At 41.7% G+C, this 24,749-nt stretch overlaps 1 protein-coding gene across 2 annotated transcripts in view; it reads right to left on the bottom strand.

Moving 5' to 3' along the window:
- The window catches only part of KAT7 (lysine acetyltransferase 7), a 31,243-nt gene extending 8,842 nt beyond the window's left edge, over positions 1-22,401 (bottom strand). The window contains exons 1-9 of one of the 2 annotated variants that reach the window (XM_081218163.1): positions 22,240-22,401; positions 19,396-19,543; positions 16,975-17,151; positions 15,517-15,756; positions 10,520-10,602; positions 7,474-7,563; positions 5,954-6,052; positions 3,200-3,310; positions 1,390-1,581 (exon numbers count right to left, since the gene is read on the bottom strand). In XM_081218163.1, the coding sequence (XP_081074289.1) occupies positions 1,390-1,581; positions 3,200-3,310; positions 5,954-6,052; positions 7,474-7,563; positions 10,520-10,602; positions 15,517-15,756; positions 16,975-17,151; positions 19,396-19,543; positions 22,240-22,254 (1,155 nt within the window). In that variant the 5' untranslated portion in view covers positions 22,255-22,401. The remainder of the gene's footprint in view (positions 1-1,389; positions 1,582-3,199; positions 3,311-5,953; positions 6,053-7,473; positions 7,564-10,519; positions 10,603-15,516; positions 15,757-16,974; positions 17,152-19,395; positions 19,544-22,239) is intronic. The other variant, XM_081218164.1, reaches the window with a different exon arrangement.
- Positions 22,402-24,749: the final 2,348 nt, after the last annotated feature.

Raw genomic sequence — 24,749 nt, 5'->3', positions numbered from 1 at the left:
CCCATTTCTGTGATTATGCCTAAAGCAATAGGAATCTTCAGAGGTGTGAATTAAAATAGGTTTTTATTTCATGAAATTCAATTTTTGTAACTCATATAATACAGTAGAGAACCTCAAATATTCAGAATGTTTACTTGATCCTCAGATTTATCTAGTCCCTTTGTTTCCTCCCCCTACTACTATTTCTTGCCTTTTTGCTACTTCATTGGTTAGTGCCACTAAATAAACAGAAACAAAAAGAAAAAGGGCATAAATAGTAAGCAGTTCATATCAATAAAAATACCAGTCTTTCACATAGCAAACCCTAAATTAGGTTATCTCCATGGACTTCCATCATGGAGTCCAGTCCTCACTCACCCACCTGCCCTCCCTCCCCCTCCCCCCTCCCCACATCCTTCCCCACCCAGTCTAGTGGGAGCCTAGTGGGCTGGAGTCTAGAGGGCTTAATTAGCAGTGGCAGTTCTGGGCCACTATGTACTCTAGAGTTGGGAACACAAAAAAGCAGTTATCACCAAACTGGGGAGAAGAGTGTTATGACAGAAATCACAGGAAGTCTGGGTTATAGATTCTCAGCATGTGGAAATCCTGGGAAATAAAGACGGAAGGGGAAGGGAAAAGAGACACCCTAAAAGGCCTTAGAGCCACAATTACGTTGTGACTATGGAAATAAGAAAAAAGATAGGCTTCCCCGCCTGACAGACTAATCTCCACCCCTGACCCTTCCCCATCCCTGCTCCATGGCAGAAATTCCCTTTAAGACGAAACTTTTCATTCCATACCTAGGGAAAGAAAAATGGCTTAAAACGGCAGAATACCTAGTGAGCACATCTGTCAACAATAAAATCAGATTCAAGTGTTTATTCCTATTTTCACAGAAATAAGACCGTTCAGAAACCAGAAGACACTAAGCAACTCAAGGGAGACGCTGACCTAAGGACCCATTCTGTTAATTTCGTAATTTGTCTTTCTTAAGCAAGTGTTCATTTAACACACATTTATGGGGCATTAACTGCCCATGCTAGCTGCTAGGGACACAAAAGGTGAGTCACGTCCCATCTCTGTCTAATGAAGGTCTATCTAATGAAGTCCATTTATTTTCATCTAGTTGAGACACAGAAAAACTGTGGGCAGAGGTAATTCACATCCCAAGGGAGAAACAGACAAGAGCAGGCAGCAAGAAAAAAGACAGGGAGATGAGTATGACAGGATGTGGTTAAGGGCCACCCAGGCTTGCCACAGGCTGTATATCCCGACTCTGAAATGTGGCTTTCAATTTCCTGTGCCTTCCTCCCCTTTCTGCGGACCACTTAGAGGTGCTTAGATAGATGTCTAAATCTAGAGATCCCATAGCTTATCACCACCAGGGTCATGGACCCCCAAACAACTTACCATGTGTCGGCGGAGTATTGTTTGGCTCTTCATGTATTTTAAACAGAATTCGCACATGTAAAGACGTCCCAGTCGTGCATATTCCTCAGGATAGGGAGAATGGTACCACGTATCAAGCTCATAGCGACCAAAAGCAATTGTTTTAATCATGTTGCTCCCCTCTGTGATTTGGCCTTGCAGCCTTAACTTCTCCTATTGTCGACAAGAAATTAAGTCAAAGGAGGATTAGAATTGATCATTTCTGTTGTTGTTAAGCTGTGTGCACGCCACCATGCTAGGCTATGAGAAAAAAAAAAAAATCAGATTTGGCTTCTATCTCATGAGAAACTTGTACTGAAGAGAACTACAGGAGCAAAGATAACCAGAACCAGGAAGCTTACAGAAAATGTACTTACTGTCTGCACTGCCCAGAGCACAGATCTCAATAGTGGCTTTTCTCTGCTCCCTACCACACTTTGGGCCTCATCTCCTGAACATCAGAACAAGTCCTTGGTAAAATTTTATTTTTACCAGCCAGAACCACACTGAATTATAAAAGGCAATCTATCACAAATACTCCCTACACCTTTACGAAACATTCTAAAACTGCACAAAAGATTCTTTAGAATGTGCTTTACATATCTGCAGCTTTTATAAAGCTGCGAGGATCTGCATGACATACACCCATGGCAGCCATCCTCTCAACTGAGGTCCTTTAAAAAATATTTTTGAAAGAGGGATGATGCTTTAATTCTGGAATCTAAAGCTAGAAAGTAGAAGGTATTTTTGGATGGCTGTCCCCACTCAGCGGCTATGAGTTGGCTACAGAAATAATTTTGAATAACCAGGTAAAGAGTTGTGAAAAGCTGGCCTAGGAAATCCTCTGTTCCAGGGTAGGATAGAGAAAACCAGCAGCAGCAACCCAGCCTAGCCAAGGGCAGCTATCAAACCCTGCCTCCCACAAAACTTTCAACAAGTCTATTTGAGAATTTTTAAATAAAGTATTCAATATAATTTTTTTAAAGAGGAAGATGAAATTCACTTTACAAGCTAAATTTCCTTGAAGACATTCAATTCATTAAATCCGAGGTAAACTCAATGACAATTCTTTTTTTTGGCCGCACCGTGCATCATGCGGGATCTTAGTTCCCAGACCAGGGATCAAACCCATGCCCCCTCCAGTGGAAGCACAGAGTCTTAACCACTGGACCACCAGGGAAGACCCCTCAATCACAATTTTCTTAAAGCGAAATTGTTGAAAATTCTGCCTAGGGATTCAAAACTAAATGGTAACTATAAATAAAAATCAGAAGAGGAAACCATCTTGATACATGAAACTAGGCTGTGTCAAAGAACAATTCTAAAATATCTGACAACTGTATCCATTACTCCTCTTCACCGTTCTTTTTATTCTTTTATAGCTGTAATGAAGGGCTGAGGCAACCCTGCAAAAGGGAGTTCCTGTTTTGGTTAAGAGGACAACAGAGAGGGGTTATCTCCCAGTCTAGAGGTTCTCGGAATTGCAAATGACACACCTGGCACAAAGGGATACCTGTTGTTTTACCCAGCTAACCACCTCCACAAAACAGGTCCTTCCAGGAGTTGAGGTGGGGAGGAAAAACTTTAAGGGACAAGGGAAGGGAGGAGGGGTATTTAATTTTAAATATGAATGGGAAGGAAGAAAGTCTCAAATTAGGATGGCTGGGGGAAGGGGAAAGAGTCAACCAGCAAGGTATATCTAATCCCCATCAAACTGACTGCTAATCATTTTTCTTGGCAGTTCCAAGTGCCCCTCACAAGTGGTCCTCAGCTTGGAGGTTTTACTACTCACCAGATCCTCTGAAGCCCGGGCTTGTGCTCTTCGGAAAAGATCCAAGTCATACTCGCTAGTCAGGTTTTCCAAAAGAGGTTCCCGAGTGTTCCCATAGGTCTGCCTGTGTTCCTAGGAAAATAACCAGAGCATGATACTCTCTGCTTCTAAGAACTTAATCTATTGCATTTCAATGGATGCCAACCAGAGGGCCAAGAACAACCATAAGCTATTTATTTAGTGCCTACTATTTGCTAGGCATTATACTAGGCACTAGGGATTGAGTACAAAATAAACTATTTATCAGACAGGTTAATTCCAGAAGACACCCACCACCCACCCTAGTGAACCTGGAAAGGAAATGCTCTTATAATCCTCCAAAAGCGAGTTTCATTCTTTGGAACTCTATGCTTCCATTCCTTTCTCTGAAAATGTGCGTGACAATACAAAGAAACAAAATATAACAAACCCAAAGGCACTACCAATTCCTAGAATCCTGAGATCTGGAAGGAACCTTGGTGGATACTCCCCATTTAAAAACAAAACCAAATAAAAACTAGAATCTCTAAGCCTTCGAGTCTAAGCTTTTAGACTGAATAAAATCTGCAGGTAGGAAGGGGCAGTTGGACTGAGCAGTCTTCTGTAAACTCTTTCACTTGAACTGCTGCAGCGCCCACCACTACACGATCCACCGAAGGTACCGTCATGTTCCGACTTTAGAACTCCAGCCCAAGTGCGCTGGAAAAAAGGCTGGCCTCTGAGAAATGTTTTACTCAATATTAAGCAAGAACAAGGGACACAACAGACATAGAAAGTTAGAATCACAGAAATAATCCAGTTTTAAATAAGTAACGAATCTTACCATGGCAGTCACTACACAAGTATCCTTTCACAAGAAAGAAATTCCACAGGGGAAACTTCCCTTTTAACCCTTGATTCTAGCCCATCCCACTCCGTCCTAGACTCCACCTCCTACCCAGAGAACAGAAGATAATGGTTGTTAAGACGAGCAGATGGCTCATGCCAGGAAGCACTCAGCAGACTTGGCTCATATATTATCATATGAAGAAACCACTCACCAGCATCTTCACCCCTATTAAAATTTCTTCTGCTTAATCGGGGCCCATCTGATGGGTATCTTTTTAAATTTGGGCTGTTATCTAATACTTGGGTTTTAAGTATAAGTTATTTCTTCTAGTTTCATAAATTTTTTTAAAAAGCTTTAAAAAATCCTACCCAGCATTTTTACCGGGAAGGTTCAGTCCAAATAACCTAGCCCAAACTAGTGGAAAGCAAATGTAAGGTAAATTTCAGGAGCTTTTACTTCAGACACTCTCTCTACCTGTATGATTCTGGGAAAATTACCTCTCTAAATCTCAGTTTCCCATCTATAAAACAGGTGAAATACCATCCATCTTTGTAACAAAGATTATGGGAGCAACATAACCACAGTGCCTACCTAGCACACAAGCACTCAATAAATGGTATTATCGTATTATTACACCTCTACCCAACTTGTAGATAAAAACACTGAACAAGACAGAGGGGAAGCATACAACTTCCCCCCCACAGCCCATTTCTAGAGCCTTCCCTCTCTACAAACCCAGCACAGTCTGGAGCAGGTGTTTAGCTACAAACTCACCCCACAGCCTCCACACATCTCAAACTGGACCATCTCCATTTACTCGTAAGGGTATCATTTTTAAGACAGTGATGACTACCACACTGTCTTAAAAATGATACCCTTACGAGTAAATGGAGATGGTAGGAAATGGTAGTAAATTTGCTACCACAAAAGCAAATACATAGTTGGGCATATTTCCGTCTTAATGAAGCCATGCTAAGTATTCACAAACCATACTTTTAATAATCTATTCTAATGACTAAATAAACAAAGAGTCCAACTCCATGAAAAAATAAAAATACACATCAGAAGAAGATGCCAAAACGTTAACAGTGGTTTATAGCTGGGAGGGTGATTTTTTTTTTAATTTTTCTTTTCTATAGTTGGTATTTTCAAAGTAAACGCTATGAAGAGATTTATAATAAATCTTTACTTAAAAATTAATATTTTGTGCAAAAAATTTTTGGAAGAATTTTTAATAAAACGGGGAAATCAGCTTAAGATAGGTAAATGAAAACACAGAATTAAAAGCTGTACTTATAGTAATATCCAAACTATGTAAATAAGACATTGTAAAAAGCTAGAAAGTTTTATCCCAAAATGCTAGCTGTGGTTATTTTTAGGTAGTAGGATTAGTGTTTATTTCGGAATACTTGCCTTAATTGTTCTATATGTTTTATTACAAACGTGCACTCCTTTTAAAACTAGAAAAATAAATTAAAATACTACAAAAAGACCTATTATACAATGTATCACCCAATTAATACCTTTTATCACGTAGGTATTTTATTCTTCCATTAAAGGAAATGCACTACTGCTTAGCTTGAATACTCTTCCTTACACAGACATCTCCAACATCATGATATTTGTTCGAGCGGGTAAATTTAACCCTTTAAACCTAAAGTGAGGTTTACAAACTAAAGGATTCAATTTTTTTTCATCTAAATTCTAACAGTATTTTGTTTTTCGAGGACTCCCAGTTCCACTCTTATTGGGGAATTATATATGGTGAACTCTAACTGCCAGAGAAGAGTCCTGTTACTTACAGAGCATACCAAATGGCAAATGTGAAAAGCAGAATCTTAGTAACCAAAAGGAATCAAATGTTATAGCAAGAGTTCATGGTAATTAAATATTTAACTTTTTCTCACCATATATTTCTCTTTCTGTTCTTTGCTCAGCCCAGAATTTCTTTTCTTCCTGAGTTCAGCAACCTTTTCCTTATATCGCAACTGCCTCTCTGTTGGTGCCTAAAAAAAAGGAGAAAGTTGAGAAGTTAGCTAGAAAACTCATTATGTAATTAAGTTTCTAAATGAAAGTAACATACACCAAAGAAGGGGGCGGGGGCGGGGGTGGGACACCAGATGCATTACGGGCACCCTGTGGATACTGCGGTAATTTTAAAACTCCAAACGGGGTTCCCTCATCACCTAGAACACTACCCTGTCAGTTAATACGAGCTCAGGAAATGTATAATACTTTAAAATTAATCCAAACAGAATATCAACTAAGGATGGAAGCAACGGGAATAAAAGATTATTTCAATTCAATAGGCATTTACTGAATGCTTACAGTTTTCCAAGTACTGATACGAAAATGAATAAAAGTTTAAAAACTGATTTAGAACCCAAGATAGACAATGAAGACAAGTGTAGAGTGCTTTTACCTGCCAAGCACTGGGAACAGGTACTTTACATGCATAATTTAGCTGACTACACTGCCAGGTAGGTATTATTCAAGGAAATAAAGTTTAGGGAGGTTAGCTGACCTGCCCAAGACCACACAGCTAAAGTAACAGAATCGCCGTATTCAAATCCAGATCTGTTTGTCTCCAAAGTCAAACTTCTCCCTCATCACCGTGCCTCCTCTGTTATCCACTTATAATCTAACCACAGAAACAGACATCCATATGATGAGCTATGTGTATATAATATGTGCCAAAGGCTAAACTAACAATCTGAGAACACTGCAAATAGGAATACATGAGGAAGAAATTCATTAATGGTAGAAGATTTGGGAAGAATTCCTACAACAGCTAAGAGCTGCACAAGGCCTTGAAGGAGAAACACAATCTCTTCTTGGTATAAGTATAGAGTTCTAGAGAGAAAAATAGCAAGAGAAAGACCAAAGGCATTCATGGGGGAACAAGGAATTAAATGTAATCAATGGGCATGAATGTTCAGAGAGGCAGAAAGATTAGAGCGAAGCACCATCTTGGAATCCAACAGAAAAGAGAAGTAGAAGAAAAGTGACATAAACAACAAGTGTCAAATGCTAAGGAAGTTACTGGTGACATTGGAAACATACCACCAGAGCAGAGGGGCCTGAAAGTAAATTATAATGGGTTAGAAAGTGGATGCAAATAAGGAAATAGAGCAGCAAGTATAATCTTTCAAATAATCAAGATTACCTATTAATACTAATATTATTATTACCATTATTATTATTATTCTAGGTAGCACGATTCCTTCTTTTATGAGGTAGAAGTTTTTTTTCTTGAGAATTCACTATTTGGAAAAAGTACGATTCTAAATTTATGACCGAAGACCAGTTATCCAGACACAGCATAGAAAACGAGGCATGGATATACCTAAAGACCATTACAGGGCAGAGGAGATCCAAGACTTGGCTCTCAAACTGTAAATGGCCAGAGCTTTAACAAGGCCCGTACCTGGTGCCTGGTTGCATGCCTGTTGTTGTCATCTTGCCTGTGGGACAGCATCCTTTCTTCTATCTGCTTATCCCGGCTCTGTGCTCTCACCTGCAACCATCAACAACGTCAATCAATCCACCTGCCTCTAAGACTATGTTTACTTAAAGTGCAAGAATACAATAGTAATCCCTTGAATTTACACTGTACTTTTACTTTCAAAGGGTCTTCACATTTAGTATCACAATCTCTATAAGAAACAGATAAGGCAAGCTTCACATTCTGTTTTCTCAGCCATTATCCGAGAATCAGAGAAGTGAAATAATTAGAGCTAGGTGGTGGTAAAGCTAAGATTTTAAGTAAGTCTGATGACTCTGAGCCTCTGTACTCTCTCCATTGTGCAACAGTATGTGTGAGGAAGTGCAAGAACAGAGTAAAGAAGTACAAAGAAAAGGTTAGACACTTGGGATCAAGTCTATAGAGAAACTTAACTCTGTAGTTATGACCTTAGACAAATCACATTAGCTCCCCAAGTCTCAAATTCATCTTCTGGGCAGTGAGGACTCATATCCAACTCCCTATTCTGCATCAACACTAAAACTCAGCATGGTCAAAACAGAGGGACTGACACTCTCCCACAGATCTGCTCCACCCCAAATCTTCCCTGTAGCAATAAATAGCAACACTTTCTAAAGAATCGATCAGGTCAAAAACTTGAACGTCATGCTTGATTGTTCTCTGTCTCTCCCACCTCACAATGAATTCATCAGCAACTCTATCAGGCTGCCCCCCCCCCCAGAACATATCCTGAGTCCAACCAATTCTGACCATCTCCACTGACAATGACACTAGACCAGGCCACCATCTACTGCCTAAGCCGCAGACACAGCCTATCTACCCTGTGTCAACTCCTGCCCCCTCCAGTCCACTCTCCACATACCAGCAAGCTGTGATTTTTAAACAGTGTTTATGGTATTACACCACGCCTCTGTTAAAGCCCCCCGAACGCCTCCCACGGCCGTCAGAACAAAAGCATACTCCTTTTGCCAAGGCCTACAGGTCCTTCATGATATGGATCCTGCTTCTTCACTTCCCATCACGTTCCAGCCACACTGGCCAACTTTCCACCCTTCAAATGCAACCGTTTATCCCTGTCTCATGGCCTTTGTGTTTGCCCATCCTTCTACTCAGGACCTAGACACAACTAACTGCCTCTTTGCCGTCACCCATGACTCAGATAAAATGTCTTTCTCCACAGCCCAAGCAAAAGCAGTGCCATACCCTGCCACCCCCAGAACAGTCACTCTCTGTTTAACCTTTTCATTTCTCACATTACCACTACACAAAATTCTTAATTGCTTACTAATTTTATATGTTGATTTTGCCTTCCCCCGTGAAAATGTAAACTCACTGAATTCAGTCTTTTGACTGATTAAAAATGGTAGTATCACTGATTGCAATCATTTACTGGAAAACTCAGAGTAATTCTGTACATGCAAGTACTTTAAAAACTCGGGGGTTTTTAGTAAATGTGAGGAATTAGCCCAATCTTTCCATTTGGGATTCTAAATGTAATAAAAATATGTATCTTTCAGAAATTCTCCTGATCCTCACAAGCACATGGTCCAGTAGTAAAGATGGATTATGCTGAGCCTGATTCCCCTTGTGAAAAAGAGCACAGAAGAGGAAAGTTCAGGAAATGCGTTCCTTTTTTCAGAATTTTCTTCCCCACACTGAAAATTTTCTTTTTCTTTTTTAAAAAATAAATTGCTTAAGGCAACATGTTCATACTGCTATTAGCCAACAATTTAAAAAGTTATACCTTAAGAAGACTTTTATGTAAAACCATCCATAGTTATCAGATCGTTATATTTAAAGACAAGTGGTAACGGACAACTCTCAAAAACCAGAGATCACAGTTATTTTCAGAGAAAGAAGCACCTAATGCCTTGTCAGCTTCTGATGCAGATGTTGGAAGAGCTGTTCCTGTTTTGATCTGGTCTCACACTAATGGGAAGATAATGGGAAGACCTACCACTTCTACAGAGAGCAGAAGAAACTGCCTTGCTTATATTAGAGATCTGGGATGAAGGAAGATAAGAGTAAGTATCCACAGCCTCAAAATCTATGTAAGCATTGAAAGTATACTACTTTGCTGAAAGACTAAACACCACACAGAATGAAACTTTCCCTCCTGTGGTCTACTTGTAAATAAGAGAACACATTCCTGAAGCAGGGAGAATTAATGTTAGCTGGGGAATCTCAGGAGGAAACTGGCCCAAACAGGAATAAACCTGTTATCCTGGCCTTCATAGCAAAATAACAACCACAAAAACGACAATTAATACTTTGGTCTAACCAAATTGGGTAACCTGTCCAAATACTACCTGAGCAATGCATTTAATGAGTAACATTTTCAACTCCTGCTTGCCCATAATTAGTTTCTTGGTTCCTCCTTGGTAGCAACAACCCATACAGAAACATACAAAATAGGATCTGAGGCTTTACTCCTAAATCCATTATTCCAAATCCCAAAGGTTATTTAGAACTATATTTTTCAAGAATGTAAGACAAGAATTAGCCAAGAGTATGTGTGATTGGGAGTAACAAAAAGAAAAGTATTTCACAGAAACAGACAAAGAAAGAGGAAAAGAATTTTGAAAAACTTTTAAAAAGCAGAATGTCCTCATAGATTTATAAGAAGAGAAACTAATGCATAAACATTGAGATCACATATTTATGCAAATTATTCCTTAGTGGAAAAGGTCTCTAGCAATCTTTGAAGATAATTTTCAACAGAAAATATCAAAGCACTTAGAGGATGATGTTCCAAATATTCCATAGATAATCTCATTGTTAATTTCTCTCAAAACACTCATTATGTAGAATAATTCATGTCTGTTTTTTTTAAAAAACACAGTTGTTTTTTATAATGTTTCCTCCACTAGAATGTAAGAACATGGACCTTGCCCATTTTGTTCACACTGTATCCCCATTGTTTAGCAAAGTGCCTGGCAAATGGTAAGCACTCAATAAGTATATGTTGAATAAATGACAATATAGTTACCTTGCATTCATCAGCTGAGAGGTTATGATAGAGAGGGCATCCTGATATAGAGAAATGTCTCTCGTGTTTTCCTGTAAGGTGTCCTGTTAAAGGAGGAAAAAACTTAATCTCAAGATGAAAGATTTAAGCTTGTAAAGTCGTATTTTTCTCTACCCTCCTCTACCTTTTTTTACAGTATCACTTTATCACGTACGTGTCTGATTACGGATTAAATCCATCAAAGGTAAGTGCTGTCAGGGTCATAACTTGCACCCACAATAAATTCTTTTCTTCCACAGGTTGGATCTAGCAATCTTTGAACACACTTTCATATATTCAGTATAAATTATAGTTCCTTCTTTTCTGATAATTATTTCTCAAATTCCAAAATGTCACTAAGCCCATAAACTTATTTAAAAGGTACAAAGTTGGGCTTCCCTGGTGGCGCAGTGGTTAAGAATCTGCCTGCCAATGCAGAGGACGTGGGTTCGAGCCCTGGTCCGGGAAGATCCCACATGCCGCAGAGCAACTGAGCCAGTGTGCCACAACTGAGTGTGTGCTCTAGAGCCGGCGAGCCGCAACTACTGAAGCCTGCATGCCTAGAGCCTGTGCTCCTCAACAAGAGAAGCCACAACAATGAGAAGCCCACACACCGCAACGAACAGTAGCCCCCACTCACCGCAACTAGAGAAAGCCCGTGCACAGCAACGAAGACCCAATGCAGCCAAAAATAAATAAATAATCAAATTTAAATAAATAAATAAAAATAAAAGGCACAAAGTTACAAGCAAGAATATTTTCTTTTGGTGGAATTTAACTTTCCTATGCTAAATTGATCAAGTCATATGTATAGTACTTTCCTTTCTGTTATGCAGTGTTATCCAATCTGAACTGAACTTTTTTTTTTTGGCTGTGTTGGGTCTTCGTTGCTGTGCGTGGGCTTTCTCTACTTGTGGTGAGCAGGAGCTACTCTTCATTGCGGTGCACGGGCTTCTCATTGCGGTGGCTTCTCTTGCTGTGGAAAATGGGCTCTAGGCACGCAGGCTTCAGTAGCTGTGGCATGTGGGCTCAGTAGCTGTGGCTCTCAGGCTCTAGAGCGCAGGCTCAGTAGTTGTGGCACACAGGCTTAGATGCTCCGCGGCATGTGGGATACTCCTGGACCAGGGCTCGAACCTGTGTCCCCTGCATTGGCAGGTGGATTCTTAACCACTGTGCCATCAGGGAAGTCCTTTTCTTAAAAATAAATTTATTTATTTATTTATTTTTGGCTGCGTTGGGTCTTCATTGCTGCGCACGGGCTTTCTATAGTTGTGGCAAGTGGGGGCTACTCTACGTTGCGGTGCATGGGCTTCTCATCGCGGGTGGCTTCTCTTGTTGCGGGGCACAGGCTCTAGGTGCGCAGGCTTCAACAGTTGTGGCACACAGGCTCAGTAGTTGTGACTCGCGGGCTCTAGAGCACAGGCTCAGTAGATGTGGCGCACGGGCTTAGTTGCTCCGCGGCATGTGGGATCTTCCTGGACCAGGGCTCGAACCTGTGTCCCCTGCATTGGCAGGCGGATTCTTAACCACTGCGCCACCAGGGAAGCCCCTGAACTTCTTTCAAAAATCAAAAGAAACTTATGAAAAATGGAGAAGGAAGTGGCCTTTTCTATCATATAAGGAAACATACCTTGATAATTTTGGACCAGATTAAATATATTCATTCTTTTGGAGGGGTGGCTGGTTTTGTTTAAAGATTTAGCCTTCTTCTATAATCAAACTTTTATATTATTCATTCATTCATTTATTTATAAAATACATAATCAAACGTTTAAACAGGCAGTTTGCACAAGGCCCTCTTAAGAAGGGAAGATGAAGATATCAGGAAAAACAATACAGAAAGCTCATTTTATCTAAAGGGTTATCTCTTCATTTTTCTATTTCTCGTGTGGTTTGTGAAAACACACAGAGAATTGATTATTTCATTTTCATATGTCCCTTCAATCAAAAGGTTTATCAAACACCTAGGATTGAGAGGGATGGTGAGCCAAGGCTAATGAGGTAAAAAGATGAATTAGCTAAATTGTAAATCTAAAAAAAACTTCATCTTTCTTGGGGTAAAGGAGACATTTAAAAGGGACTTAAAAATTATACAAGATTTACAGAGTAAGCTTTAAAGGGTGGCCCAGTGGTCAGGGCTCCGTGCTCTCACTGCCAAGGGCCTGGGTTTGATCCCTGGTCGGGGAACTAAGATCCCACAAGCCTTGCAGCGCAGCCAAAAATAAATAAATAAAGGGTAAAAACAGTCCAAGTACTGGGGGAGAGGGGAGTTAATATATGACATGCAGGCTGCCATTTCTCCAGGACTATATTATTTAAAACGTAATCTTAGAGATCCACACATTTATCTTAGACACAAAAAACTACCCTCACTGATCAAACACTATGTACAAAATGTAAAGTATCACTGCTATAGCAAGCTTTTTAGATACTATGCATCTGTAACTTCTGAATAAATTATTCAAGTTTGTTTTATTTTATAATATATTAACTACAACCAGTATGTCTATATTAAAAGTTTAAAAATGATAACTGTTCTATTGACCTAGCAATTCCACTGCTATGAATTTATCCAACAGATTTTCTAGAAAGACACCAAAATACATACATACGAGGCTATCAATTACAGTACTGTTCAAAACAGCTTTAAGAAAAAAATAGTTAAAAAATGAGAAACAATATAAATGTCAATCAATACAGGGCAATTTAAATAATTTCTGAACTTTCAATATAATGGAATTCTCTATATGCTTTAAACAGATGGACCTCTGAGTGCCAGTAAATATCTAAGATGTCAAACCATTGTATATTTTCCTTTTTCTAAATAACAAAAAAAGAAATACATGTACATATACACGTGTGCTATATATGTACAGAAACTTATCAGCATTCATAAAAAACTACCAATAGTAGTTTTATATCTAGGGCATGGTTCTGGGGATATGAGGGAAGGAGAACTTTTACTTAGCACTCAATACCTCCTGTAGGGTTTTAACTTTTCAAAAGCACATCCTACTTTCATACTAAAATTAACAACAAAAAAAAAAATTAACAACATTGTTTTGCCTAAGATGAAGAGTGGAACAGGATCCAGAATACTTTTGGAAGCTCCGGTTCATACTTTTCAAACTTCGCCAATACATTAAAACCAGAAGTCAAGTAAACTTTCCTGTGATGCAACAGATTTGTATTTACCCTCTGGTCTACCACATTAAGGGTGCTGAGTCCAGGACATAAATAACACAGAATCAGTCCCCCACTCTAACCTCATTCTGGAGACCGTCTCCTCCTCCCCATTCTGTTCTATCTGCTCCAAGCATATTGGCCCCTAAAGTATTCCTCAAAGGGACTTCCTTGGAGGTCCAGTGGTTAAGACTCCGTGCTCCCAGTGCAGAGGGCACGGGTTGATCCCTGGTCAGGGAACTAAGACCCTGTATGCCGCATGGCGCAGCACCCCCCACCCTCCCAGAAAAATACTCCTCAAAGTGGTTAAGCATTCTCCTGCCCCAGACCCTGTGCACTTGCTGTTCCCTCTACCCATAATGCTTATCCCCCAGATACTCAAATGGTTCACTCTCACTTATCTCAGGTTTCTGCTCAAATATCAGCGTATCAGAGTGGCTTTCCCAACTCACACATGCTTGTGTGTATGTGCGGTATCCTACCCTTCACAGCATACATCTCCAGTTGATGTATATTACACATCTGTTTTGCCTTCCCCAGTTAGACTATAAGCTACATGAAGGTAGGGAATTTGATATGTTCACAACTCCACCCCCAGAATTTAAAACAGTCAATAAGTATTGAATGACTGATTACACATAGTACATAAAATAAAAGTAACAATCTAAGGATGCATGGATAGCAGCGAGCAGAGCTGAGGAAAATTCCTTCTCCTGCTGTGTGGCAACGAGATCCCCTTACCGTCTGAAAGCACATTAGCTATCTCTTGTACTAGTGTTTATATACTGTCTATTCTTAGCTTTTCATTATTTATCTCAAGGAAATTGATTTAGGCCTGAAACAACTACCTTGAGTAACAACTGGTATAGTGCTCAGGGGAACTTTTGCTTTACTTATGCACTTTGATGGCTTGAAATTACCTAAGAAACTGCTGCTAAGACCAGGAAAGGATCCAAATAAATAAAATACTAGGGAAAATGTACTGGTGGTCTGGCAAGCAGCAACTTACTCTGTTCTACTTTTTTTCTGAACCTGGTGGCCACATTCAAAGGCTAAATTTTTTTTTTTTAATTTATTTATTTTTGGCTGCGATGGGTCTTCATTGCTTCACGCAGGCTTTCTCTAGATGCAGGGAGCGGGGTCTACTCTTCCTTGTGGTGTGCGGGCTTCTCATTGTGATGGCTTCTCTTGCTGCGGAGCACGGGCTCTATGCATGCAGGCTTCGGCAGCTGCAGCTCGCGGGCTCTAGAGCGCAGGCTCAGTGGCCATGGCTCACGGGCCCAGCCGCTCCGCGGCACGTGGGATCTTCCCAGACCAGGGCTGCAACCCATGTCCCCTGCAATGGCGGGCGGATTCTTAACCACTGCGCCACTAGGGAGTCCCAGAGATACTTTTTTTTTTTTTTTTTTTTTTTTTTTTTTTTTTTTTTTTTGCGGTACGCGGGCCTCTCACCGCTGCGGCCTCTCCCGCTACGGAGCACAGGCTCCGGACGCACAGGCCCAGCGGCCATGGCCCACGGGCCCAGCCGCTCCGCGGCACATGGGATCCTCCCAGACCGGGGCACGAACCCGCATCCCCTGCATCGGCAGGCGGACTCTCAACCACTGCGCCACCAGGGAGGCCCCCCAGAGATACTTTTATTCAAGCAGGCAATTCAGGGTTATTCTGAGGAGTGATCACTGAAGAGCCTAAGAAGCTAAGTCGCAATGGAACACTAAACATTTCTGGGTGATCCTAATTCCAGAGGGAGAGAGAACCACGTATCACAGGGTGTCATGAGGCTTGGGCACACTTACCTAGGGAGTTACAGCCTGGTGTAGGACACTTCATATTGAAATTGTAGCTTTCATGGAAGCGGCGGCGCTTGGGGCGATGAGAGAGATCACTGCCTGAGTCCTTCAAGGACATGTCCTTGGCAATGCTCTCATCGTGAGAAACGTTGGGGCTGGAGATGTCTATATCAGACTCAGAAGAAGGGGCATTTCCAGTTGGCGTTCGAGGTGGAGACTCATCGTGATCAGCTGTATTTTTAGTTTCTAAAGTAAAAGCAATTGGTAGAACTCATGAATGGGGTTTATTTTATTTAGAGGGCTATTATATTCAGAAGAGCTTATGGGCTTTCCCAGACCCTCTTTCTACGATTTAACCAGTAACTTTTAGCCACTTATCTGCCATAAAACTAAATAGAAAATGAAGAGAAACTAATAACATCATTCCTCTTTTGCAACTTTAAATCCTGACTAAAATTCCATTTGGAGCTTACCTAATGCATTTTACTTATCTGTGTTTCTCCCAAGCCCCAAATCATGGGTAATCAAAACTGGATGGGAATAAATCTTTAAGAAACATTACCACCCCACTCTCCTTCCAGGAGATATACAGGATGGAAGATAAATGAAAATGATTCTTTCTGGATGACACTGAACAGACTTGGTGTGAGACTGTGAATGGACCTGACTAACTCTAAATCGGGGGTTGCAAACCAAATGCCTACCAGGCTGAGCAAGGCCAAATCAAGAGCTGATGGTCCCTCTCAAGGGACAACTTCTACTCAGCTCCAGCCAATTATTACTGTGGTGAATGGCCACCTAATGTTCCCAGAGCTTTCCATTTTTTTAAAGAAACTAGTAACTCAGGTTTTTACATGAAATCTTTGTTTTTTCAAATACTGGCAACAAAACTTTTTTTGAAAAGTAAATACAGTTCCATCAAACCAGCTGACCAGACTTCCCTGGTGGTCTAGTGGTTAAGACTCTGCGCTTCCACTGCAGGGGCCGCCAGTTCCATCCCTGGTTGGGGAAGTTACACATGCCGTGGGGTGTTGGCAGGCTAAAAGCCTAAAGCCTTTCATCTAAGGCCTCTGATTTGGGCTGCTGAATCACAACCTCAATACCTTACCATTGCCCATTACTGATGGGTCACTCCTCTTCAGAAATTCAGGGATAAATGGACTGACAAGCATGGCTGTAAGAAAATGTGCTTTAAGCCTTCTTCATCTGTGGGTAAGAGGTACCCAGTCCCTTCTGCCTACTGCAGGTCCAATCAAATATACTCCAGCTACTCTGGACCTCAAGAGTACTAGAGTACCAAACTTGACCTCAGCAAGACACAAAAAAGGAATCAGACACACAGCATTCACCTAGCTGAATTTTGTATTGGGCATCTATCTATCTGCAGTGGCTCCAAGCCTCCCTTAAGAGGAAACTGACTAGAACCTCTCTGTAATGGGTCCAAATCATACCATACTCACTCACCTCTATCTGAAAAGTCAACCACTTGCTCAGTTTCTGAGCCAGATGAACGAGTCTGCCGAAGAGGGTATTTTTTCGGAGTCACTGGGGTAGGCTGCTGCTGACTACGGGTCACTCTCCTGGTAGAATAAGCAGGCTCCTCAGTGCCAAAAGACTGCAAATTTCGAACAGGACTGGAATCTGATCCCGATTTTTAAAAACAATAAAACAATTAAAGAAAAAAGAAGGAAATCTGTTTTATTTCCCAGCGGTATGACTTATTAGCACGTAGGCCCTCCTCTTCATATTTCAAAAACTCCAACAAATCCTCAAAATATCCATTTTATCAAACTAAATATAAGCAAAATAGATCAGGTATAGAGATGCAATACAGCAAGGAATTAGTAGTTTAGGTTCTGGAATCAAGACTGAACGTGATTCAATTCCACTTCATCATACTAACTAGCTGTGGCATCTTGGGCAAGTTAATCTCTCCAAGCCTGATCTATAAAAAATGGGGAAAAACTAGTAGCATATTCCTCATACATTTTGTGTGAGAATAAGTGGCATAATTCATGTAAGGCACCTAACATGATCCCTAGGTAGCTAAATCTAGTGCTTTATAAATATTAGCTACGTCCTCTCTTTCTTCCCTTACTCTAACCCACCAGAAAACAGATGTTCTACTACTAAAGGTATATCAATATATGAATATCTCCTTTCCTTAAGGATCTCTTTTTTTGTCTTCCTGATTACCCTATCTGATACCCTAAAGCAAAATAATATTAGATTCGTAAAGGGCAAGGCAAGACTACAACTTTTAAAATTCTTTTGGATAGAGGAATCTATTCTGAAGCACCCAGTAGCCTTTTCTCATCTCCGCTCTGATGACACTCAAAAAAGGAATAAAAGAAATTCAGAGCTAAAATTAAAGCATATTTTAATCAACAAAAAATCCTAACATGTATATCTTACAGATTCTTCAAAGAAGAAAACTGAAATTCTCCAGCTCTTGTGTAAAAGTTAGCACCCAGCTAGGTTTTCAGTTTGCATACCTCCAGGGGGCTCCATTCACAATGTATTGATAGTCTACATTTTGCTTTAGAGAGGGTCATCTTACATGGACCACACTGTGAACGGTGCCCCATGGAGTTGTGCGACTCAGTGGTTATAAAGTGTAACTAGAAAGAGACCCAGAGCTCATGTAATTCCTAGCTATTTTGCATATTTATAACTTTCAGGTGTCCAGGGCATGACCAATTACACTTTCTAAGAAGACTTATGCCCATTCCTTTGCATATACTGTACTCTCTGCCTATAATAACACTTTCCCATCTTTCAACTTGTAAATTCCTACTAGATCCCGTAAGATTTCCATATCTGGGCTTCCACGGTACTCTATGCAAACCTCTCTCAGAGCCCGTTCCACAATGCATTACCATACCAGTTTACATCCCGAACTAAACTGTGAGCTCCTTGAGGGCAGGAAGTATGATTTTTCTATCACGGTATTCCAGTACATAGCATAGTACCTGAATTATAGTAGCCATTTATCAATATTCCCATTATGGCAAAAGATAAAAACTTAAAAGTTGAGAAATCAAGAGACAACATCTACACTTCAGCTCAAATATTAGATTCAAAAATAAAGTAAGGAACAGTTGCTGAGAATGTTCCCACTTTCTTGCCTGAAAAAAGAGATGTTTTTCTCTCATTTTGCAACATGCTTATACAAAGCACTAACCAAATCAACACTGTTTAAGCACTCTAAGTATATTATATTTTCCCTCTTAATTTATTATCGCCTGTTGATCATCAGCTTTCTGTATTCATTACAACTTCCTTTCTTACCCAGGGAATCCCAGAGCAGAGCCAGGAGGGTTTAGGGGTACCCTCCAAATCTAAGCCCAGATAGCTAACTGCACTAGAGAACCTTCCGACACCAAGATTCTCTGTTCTTTACTACCAAAGCAAAACTCTGGGTATTTACAATTGATAGTTCGGTCAACTATTTATATTTATTACCTGTACCTGACTATATTACAGAACTAAACGTGGTTTTAAAAGTATTGGGCCTCCTATAATAACAAGTTCAAGAGACTATTTTAAGCCCCTAGGCCTAAACCACTCTAACGAAAGTAAAAAGATAGCATTCTCATTTTACTGACAGGGAAACTGTAATGTATACAAAATTAAATGACTCAGGACATACGTGTGTCACACACCTATTAAAGCAGACATAGTTCCTTTGGGTCTACAAATTGGACAGTACCCCCAACAGAACCATTTTTAAAAACCTGATACTTTGCATTCATTTACTCTGCATTTTACCAGATTCTGTCATCAACACCAAGACATGGGACCAGTTTCCACAGTAACTAGCACCATAGTGTGATGTCCCGTCAGCTGTGAGGTGTGGTCAGGAAGAAGGAAGCCGCCCGTTACCTTGGGAACTCTGGCTCAGTCGGGCTGAGGAGCGGGTGACGCGGGCAGATGGCCGGGACGTGCCGTCACTCTCTGAACTGTCTGTGTGCTCGAGATCTGTAGAAAAATCGGAATCTTCGGTTCCATCTGAACTACTGCCTGCATTCCTCTGTAACACCACAGATCCAAACATTAGCACAGAAACATTTACTCTGTGGGTTTGACTTAACACTGGAAAAAAAATGAACTGTGATACTGAAAACACCAAGTTCAAACCTAAGAAAGGATTCCACAGCCAACTTTCCTTTATTTAGAGCATTTAAATGAAACAACCTACAAATAATGCACCCTTATTAAATAAACACAGAAAGAGAATTCTTACTGTATTGTCGTTAATTGTGAAACAAGTCCATCTGGAGGTCAGTTCCACAAACTGGAAAGTATTCTACTCAAAACAGCCTGGTTGACATAACCATGTACTTACAGAAAGTCCAGGGTAATGAGAAAAATGTTAGTACTAGACCCCATTGAAATTCAGAGTAGCTTTTGTACAAAGTCTCCATGAATAGCTATTACATTTTAAAAAAACTACACACTAATTCAAAATGTCATGGTCCACAACTCTGATCCCAAAAGAACTTAAGGAGAAAAAGAGTAACATTCTTCTTTCTTATCTACTTCTGAAGTTTCTCCACATGAATGGCAAAAGTACGTTAAGAAAGGGGGGAGGGAGCGGCTTGCACATGAAGACTCATAGGTATGCAAAAGCAAAAGGTTTTTAAAAATCATCTTTTAAATTAGTAATTATTTGTCAATTGTTAGCCTCCTGAGGCATGATTAACCATAAAGATAACTTTTATCAACTGAGCATTAACACTAGACCTTTTACTAAACCAGAAAGAGAAATGTATTTGCTAAAAAAATAAAAAACAAAAAAACACCGAAGTTTCAAATTACAAGTCCCCAATTCTTTATTCAAAACCCTTAGGAGCGGGGCTTCCCTGGTGGCGCAGTGGTTGAGAGTCCGCCTGCCGATGCAGGGGACGCAGGTTCGTGCCCCGGTCCGGGAGGATCCCACATGCCGCAGAGCGGCTGGGCCCGTGAGCCATGGACTGAGCCTGCGCATCCAGAGCCTGTGCTCCGCAACGGGAGAGGCCACAACAGTGAGAGGCCCGCATACAGCAAAACAAAACAAAACAAAACAAAACAAAACCCTTAGGAGCAGCTGTGTTTAGAATTCATAACTTTTTAGATTTTTGGAAAGGGAATAATTTGCGTATATGCTGCAAATAACACCCTTTCTGCAGCAAAATATGTAAACAATCACACTAAATGAGACACACGAAAACTCAGGACAGTTTAGGACAGGTTTTGTCACCAAATAAGTTACTAAAAAATTTACATTTTCAAGAGCTCTTTGTATATGGGAATTGAAGAAAGGGGACTGTGGGCCTATTCCAAGGCACCAGTACTATTCCTGCATTTGGTAAGCCTTAACATAAATACTACCTATCAGTCAATGTACGTCATTTTAGGAGACATTAAAAAGTGTAAATATTTGAAAGCCTCTGTGAAGAGAAACATTTCTGCAGAAGTGAACAATACCACCCAACTTTCCAAATATTTCAAGTCTAATCTGCCCAGATAATGAGTATAGTCCCCAGAGAGGGTCACAGAAAATTGATAGGATAAAAGGGGAATCTTAAAGGTCATCTAGTCCAATTACCCAGATATTTGTATCCCTGATCATCTCTGACCATCCCTTCCTGGCTTGACCGTAGAACTCAGTTCTTCTCTCTGGCTTTCACCAATCTACTTCCCATCTTATTCCAGAACAGACTTAATTGCTCTCCCACTTCCCTGACATTAAGCTTTGTATATTACTGCCAAGTAGAGAATTTACTAGATCCTTCTACAGTTATTTATATGTCTGTTTTCCCCATCAGACTCTGATTTCCTTAAGCCAGGGATCACGTCTAATTAATTTCTGAATCCCCAGCAACCAGCACGTAGCAAGTAGTCAATAAACATTTGTTGAACTGAATCGGATTTGTTCTGTAGTCCTGGCTCTGCCATTGCCTAATTGAGTAGCTTGGGGCACTCCAATAAGCCTCTGTTTAGCTGAGAAAAGAAGGGATGGGAGTGTCCTTAGGTGATCTCATAAGTCCCATCTAATTCTACAAAGTTTCTGATTTTACGAACTGCATTTTCTAGGCGCTGTCCAACTAAGGAAACAGTAATAATTACAGCTTAGGAGCAACAGGGCAGAGTGAGATCCCTTGGGAGTGGGCGCTGGTTGTCCACCACCCAGTCCTCTGCTTTGTTGTGTCCCCCGCGGGGAAAGGAAGGATGCTCCAAAACCCCGCCTCTCCTCCTATGAGCATCTCCAGACGGAAGGGAGGGGGATTCGTGCCACCCAATCGCGGCCCCGCTAAACCGCGCCCCCATAGGACAGATTGCCAAGCCCAGCCAATCAAGAGAAAAGGGATCGTCCTCTACCGCCAGTCGGAGAGCGGTGGGGCCGGGCCCAGACACCGCCCCCACACGCGGGGAGGTGACCGTTGAGCCCAAATGGGCGGTGTCACCAGCCAATCAATATGCTTCTAGACGTTTCAGCGACCAATTAACGAGAAGAACGCCTCCGAGCCAGGCAAGCAGAGGGCGGGAATAGTTGCAAGCATAGGCCGAGGCCAGGGTCGGGCCGATATTTTTCTGTTGGGTATGGACAGAGGAGAGGGTTGCTGAGCTAGGTTCGGGGGAGCGGGAAGTTGGAACCCAACCACTGTGAGGCGTGGCCAACTGCGTCACGTTGCTCAAAAGACTGTCCTTAGAAACCCGCCATCCCTCCTGTCCCGTTCCTCTCACCTTCCTTCGCGGCATTGCCGGCGGCTGCGGCCCGACGGTTCCGATTCGGGCAGCGGCGGCAGCAGCAGTAGGAACGGTGGCTCCGGCGGGCTCCGTGGCGGCCTCTGTAGCAGTCCCAATCCTGCGTACGATCCCAAGTGCCTCCTGCTTCACAGCGTCTACAGCTTTGTGCGCAGGCGCCGCGGGCTGAGGCGCTTTTTCCTCTACTTCCGGCTGGGGTTCGCGTCACGTGACGTTATGGGTCAGAGAGGATGCTGGGAGGTTCGTTCCTCCGCTGAGGCTACTGAGCGCCATTTTGGACTTGGTCAGGAAGTGACACCGATGGTGGAAACCGGGGTGAGCCGTGTTTAGTTAGGGGAATGGCACCCTTTGTAGGCGTGGGTAGCCATTCCTGTTTGGGGCAGAAGCCTGACAGTTGAAGTTAACGGTTCTCATCTTTACCTTGGGCAACATTTCCCTTCCCGGTCGTTTTAATTTCCGAAGTCGGGGAAGGAAAGCCCCAGAATCCATCAGGTTGCTGAGGTTTAACCCCTTCGTCGCCGAATTGGCTAAAGGACGTTTCCGTTTATGACATAAACTCAAAGTTGGGAAGGGATATTTTGCAGAAGAAACTATTTTTTAACAGCCATCCTGTGTGTCAAAGTGGTGAGAATGGGGGCTTGTGAAAGGAACGAAAGGGTAGCGTCTATTATCGGGAAGTTTCTTGTCTGGTAGAGGAGACATTGTCCTTGCCCTTAGCGAACAGCAAGTAAGTTAATCCGTTCACTCGCGAAAGGAGACAGAACCATTCTCCAGAAGCTGTAGCTCCAAAGAATTACCAATTTAGTTCTGTGGTGAGCACATTCTGTATGGGTTTGAGAGCCTTGGGTGGCCCGCAGGGTGAGAGAGAGAGTGAGAGAGAGAGAGATTGAGAGAGAGAGAGAGTGTGTGTGTGTGTGTGTGCGCGCGCGCGCGCCGTATCAGAGCCGGAGAAGCATTGAACCCGTTAGCCCAAGTGACCTCTCGAAATACAGATGCTTGAGCCAGGAGTTGGGGGAAGAGGAAGGAATATTTTTGGTAAAGCTGGAGCTCAGAAAGGCGTTGATTTTTAAATAATAGTGAGAGCGCCTTGAAAGGAGAAGTTGTGGAAGATGTAAGGCTGGGAGAGTCATAAGAAAAGGCTGGGAAGTGGACAGCAGGCATTGAGGATTTAGCCTTGCTGGAGGAAAAGCCTTGAGAAGACCAAGGCTTGGCCCAGAGCGCATGGGTGGAATCCAGCCCAGCTCAGTCATTTAGTTAGGATCCTGGACCCCAGTTTCACCTGAGGCTAGCTAAGATGGAGATTTCCCCCTGGAGCTGAGCTAAAGAACAAGCAGCAGAAGGTAAACATCTGATTAATGTGCTGAACAGAGGACTCTGAAGAATTGAAGTTCCAGACCCTTGGTTAGTACTCTCCTTGGAGATATCCTGGGCTGGTGTTAACACAGGCAGCTTTTAGTATTTAGTGTTTAGCTTTTAGTGTTTACTATAAATACCTCTGAATAATTTACTTAGGTTGAATTGCACATAAGAGCTTATTTGGAAAGGACTCCTGTTTCTTCTTCTTTTGTACCCCCTCAGGACTTAAGCATTTAATTTCACACTATTACTGTTATTTTGCACTTACTGGAGTGTTCCTGAGGTTACTCTTGGATGTTGTGGCTCCCCGACTGTTGGTAAGGAACTCTAATGTTAAGAGCATACATCATTTCTTTTATACCATCCTTAATATTACCCAGAGCTGGGCTTCCCTGGTGGCACAGTGGTTAAGAATCCACCTGCCAATGCAGGGGACACAGGTTCGAGCCCTCTTCCAGGAAGATCCCACATGCCGCGGAGCAACTAAGCCCGTGCGCCACAACTACTGAGCCTGTGCTCTAGAGCCCGCAAGCCACAAGTACTGAGCCCACGCGCCATAACTACTGAAACCCGTGTGCCTAGAGCCTGTGCTCCACAACAAGGGAAGACACCGCAATGAGAAGCCTGTGCACCGCAGCGAAGAGTAGCCGCGGCTTCCTGCAACTAGAGAAAAGCCCGCACGCAGCAAGGAAGACCCAACGCATCCAAAAATAATAAATAAATAAGTAGTACCCAGACCATGCTCTACGTACAGTAAATTCTTGCTAGTCAATCAGAATATGTTTACTGTTTCACAGTCTCTGAATGTATAGCACTCAAAGATGGTGAAGTATCCCTCCCTAGAAATTAGTGTTTTAGAGTAAAATCCTGACTTAGCCATTCAAAATACAAACACCAGCATTACAGGTGTTCAACATTAGTTAATCCCTTACACCAGGTTTTCAAACACTGCAGGTAGCATTAAAAGAGTTTACAGTTTCCTTTAGACATGGTTCTTGTCCTGGGAAGGTGTACCCTCTGGCAGAAAGATGAAAAAACTAACACCAAGAAGGTAGAAACGTGATCGTAAGAAAGGTGTGTACTAAAGGTGAAAGTCAAACAGCTAGGTGTATATATATATATATATATATATA

Source organism: Mesoplodon bidens (assembly GCF_964165515.1).
Source record: "Mesoplodon bidens genome assembly, chromosome: 19".
In the NCBI taxonomy this organism is placed as follows: Eukaryota; Metazoa; Chordata; class Mammalia; order Artiodactyla; family Ziphiidae; genus Mesoplodon; species Mesoplodon bidens.
The sequence above is the reverse complement of the archived record's forward strand: the minus strand, read 5'-3'. Positions and strand labels throughout refer to the sequence as shown.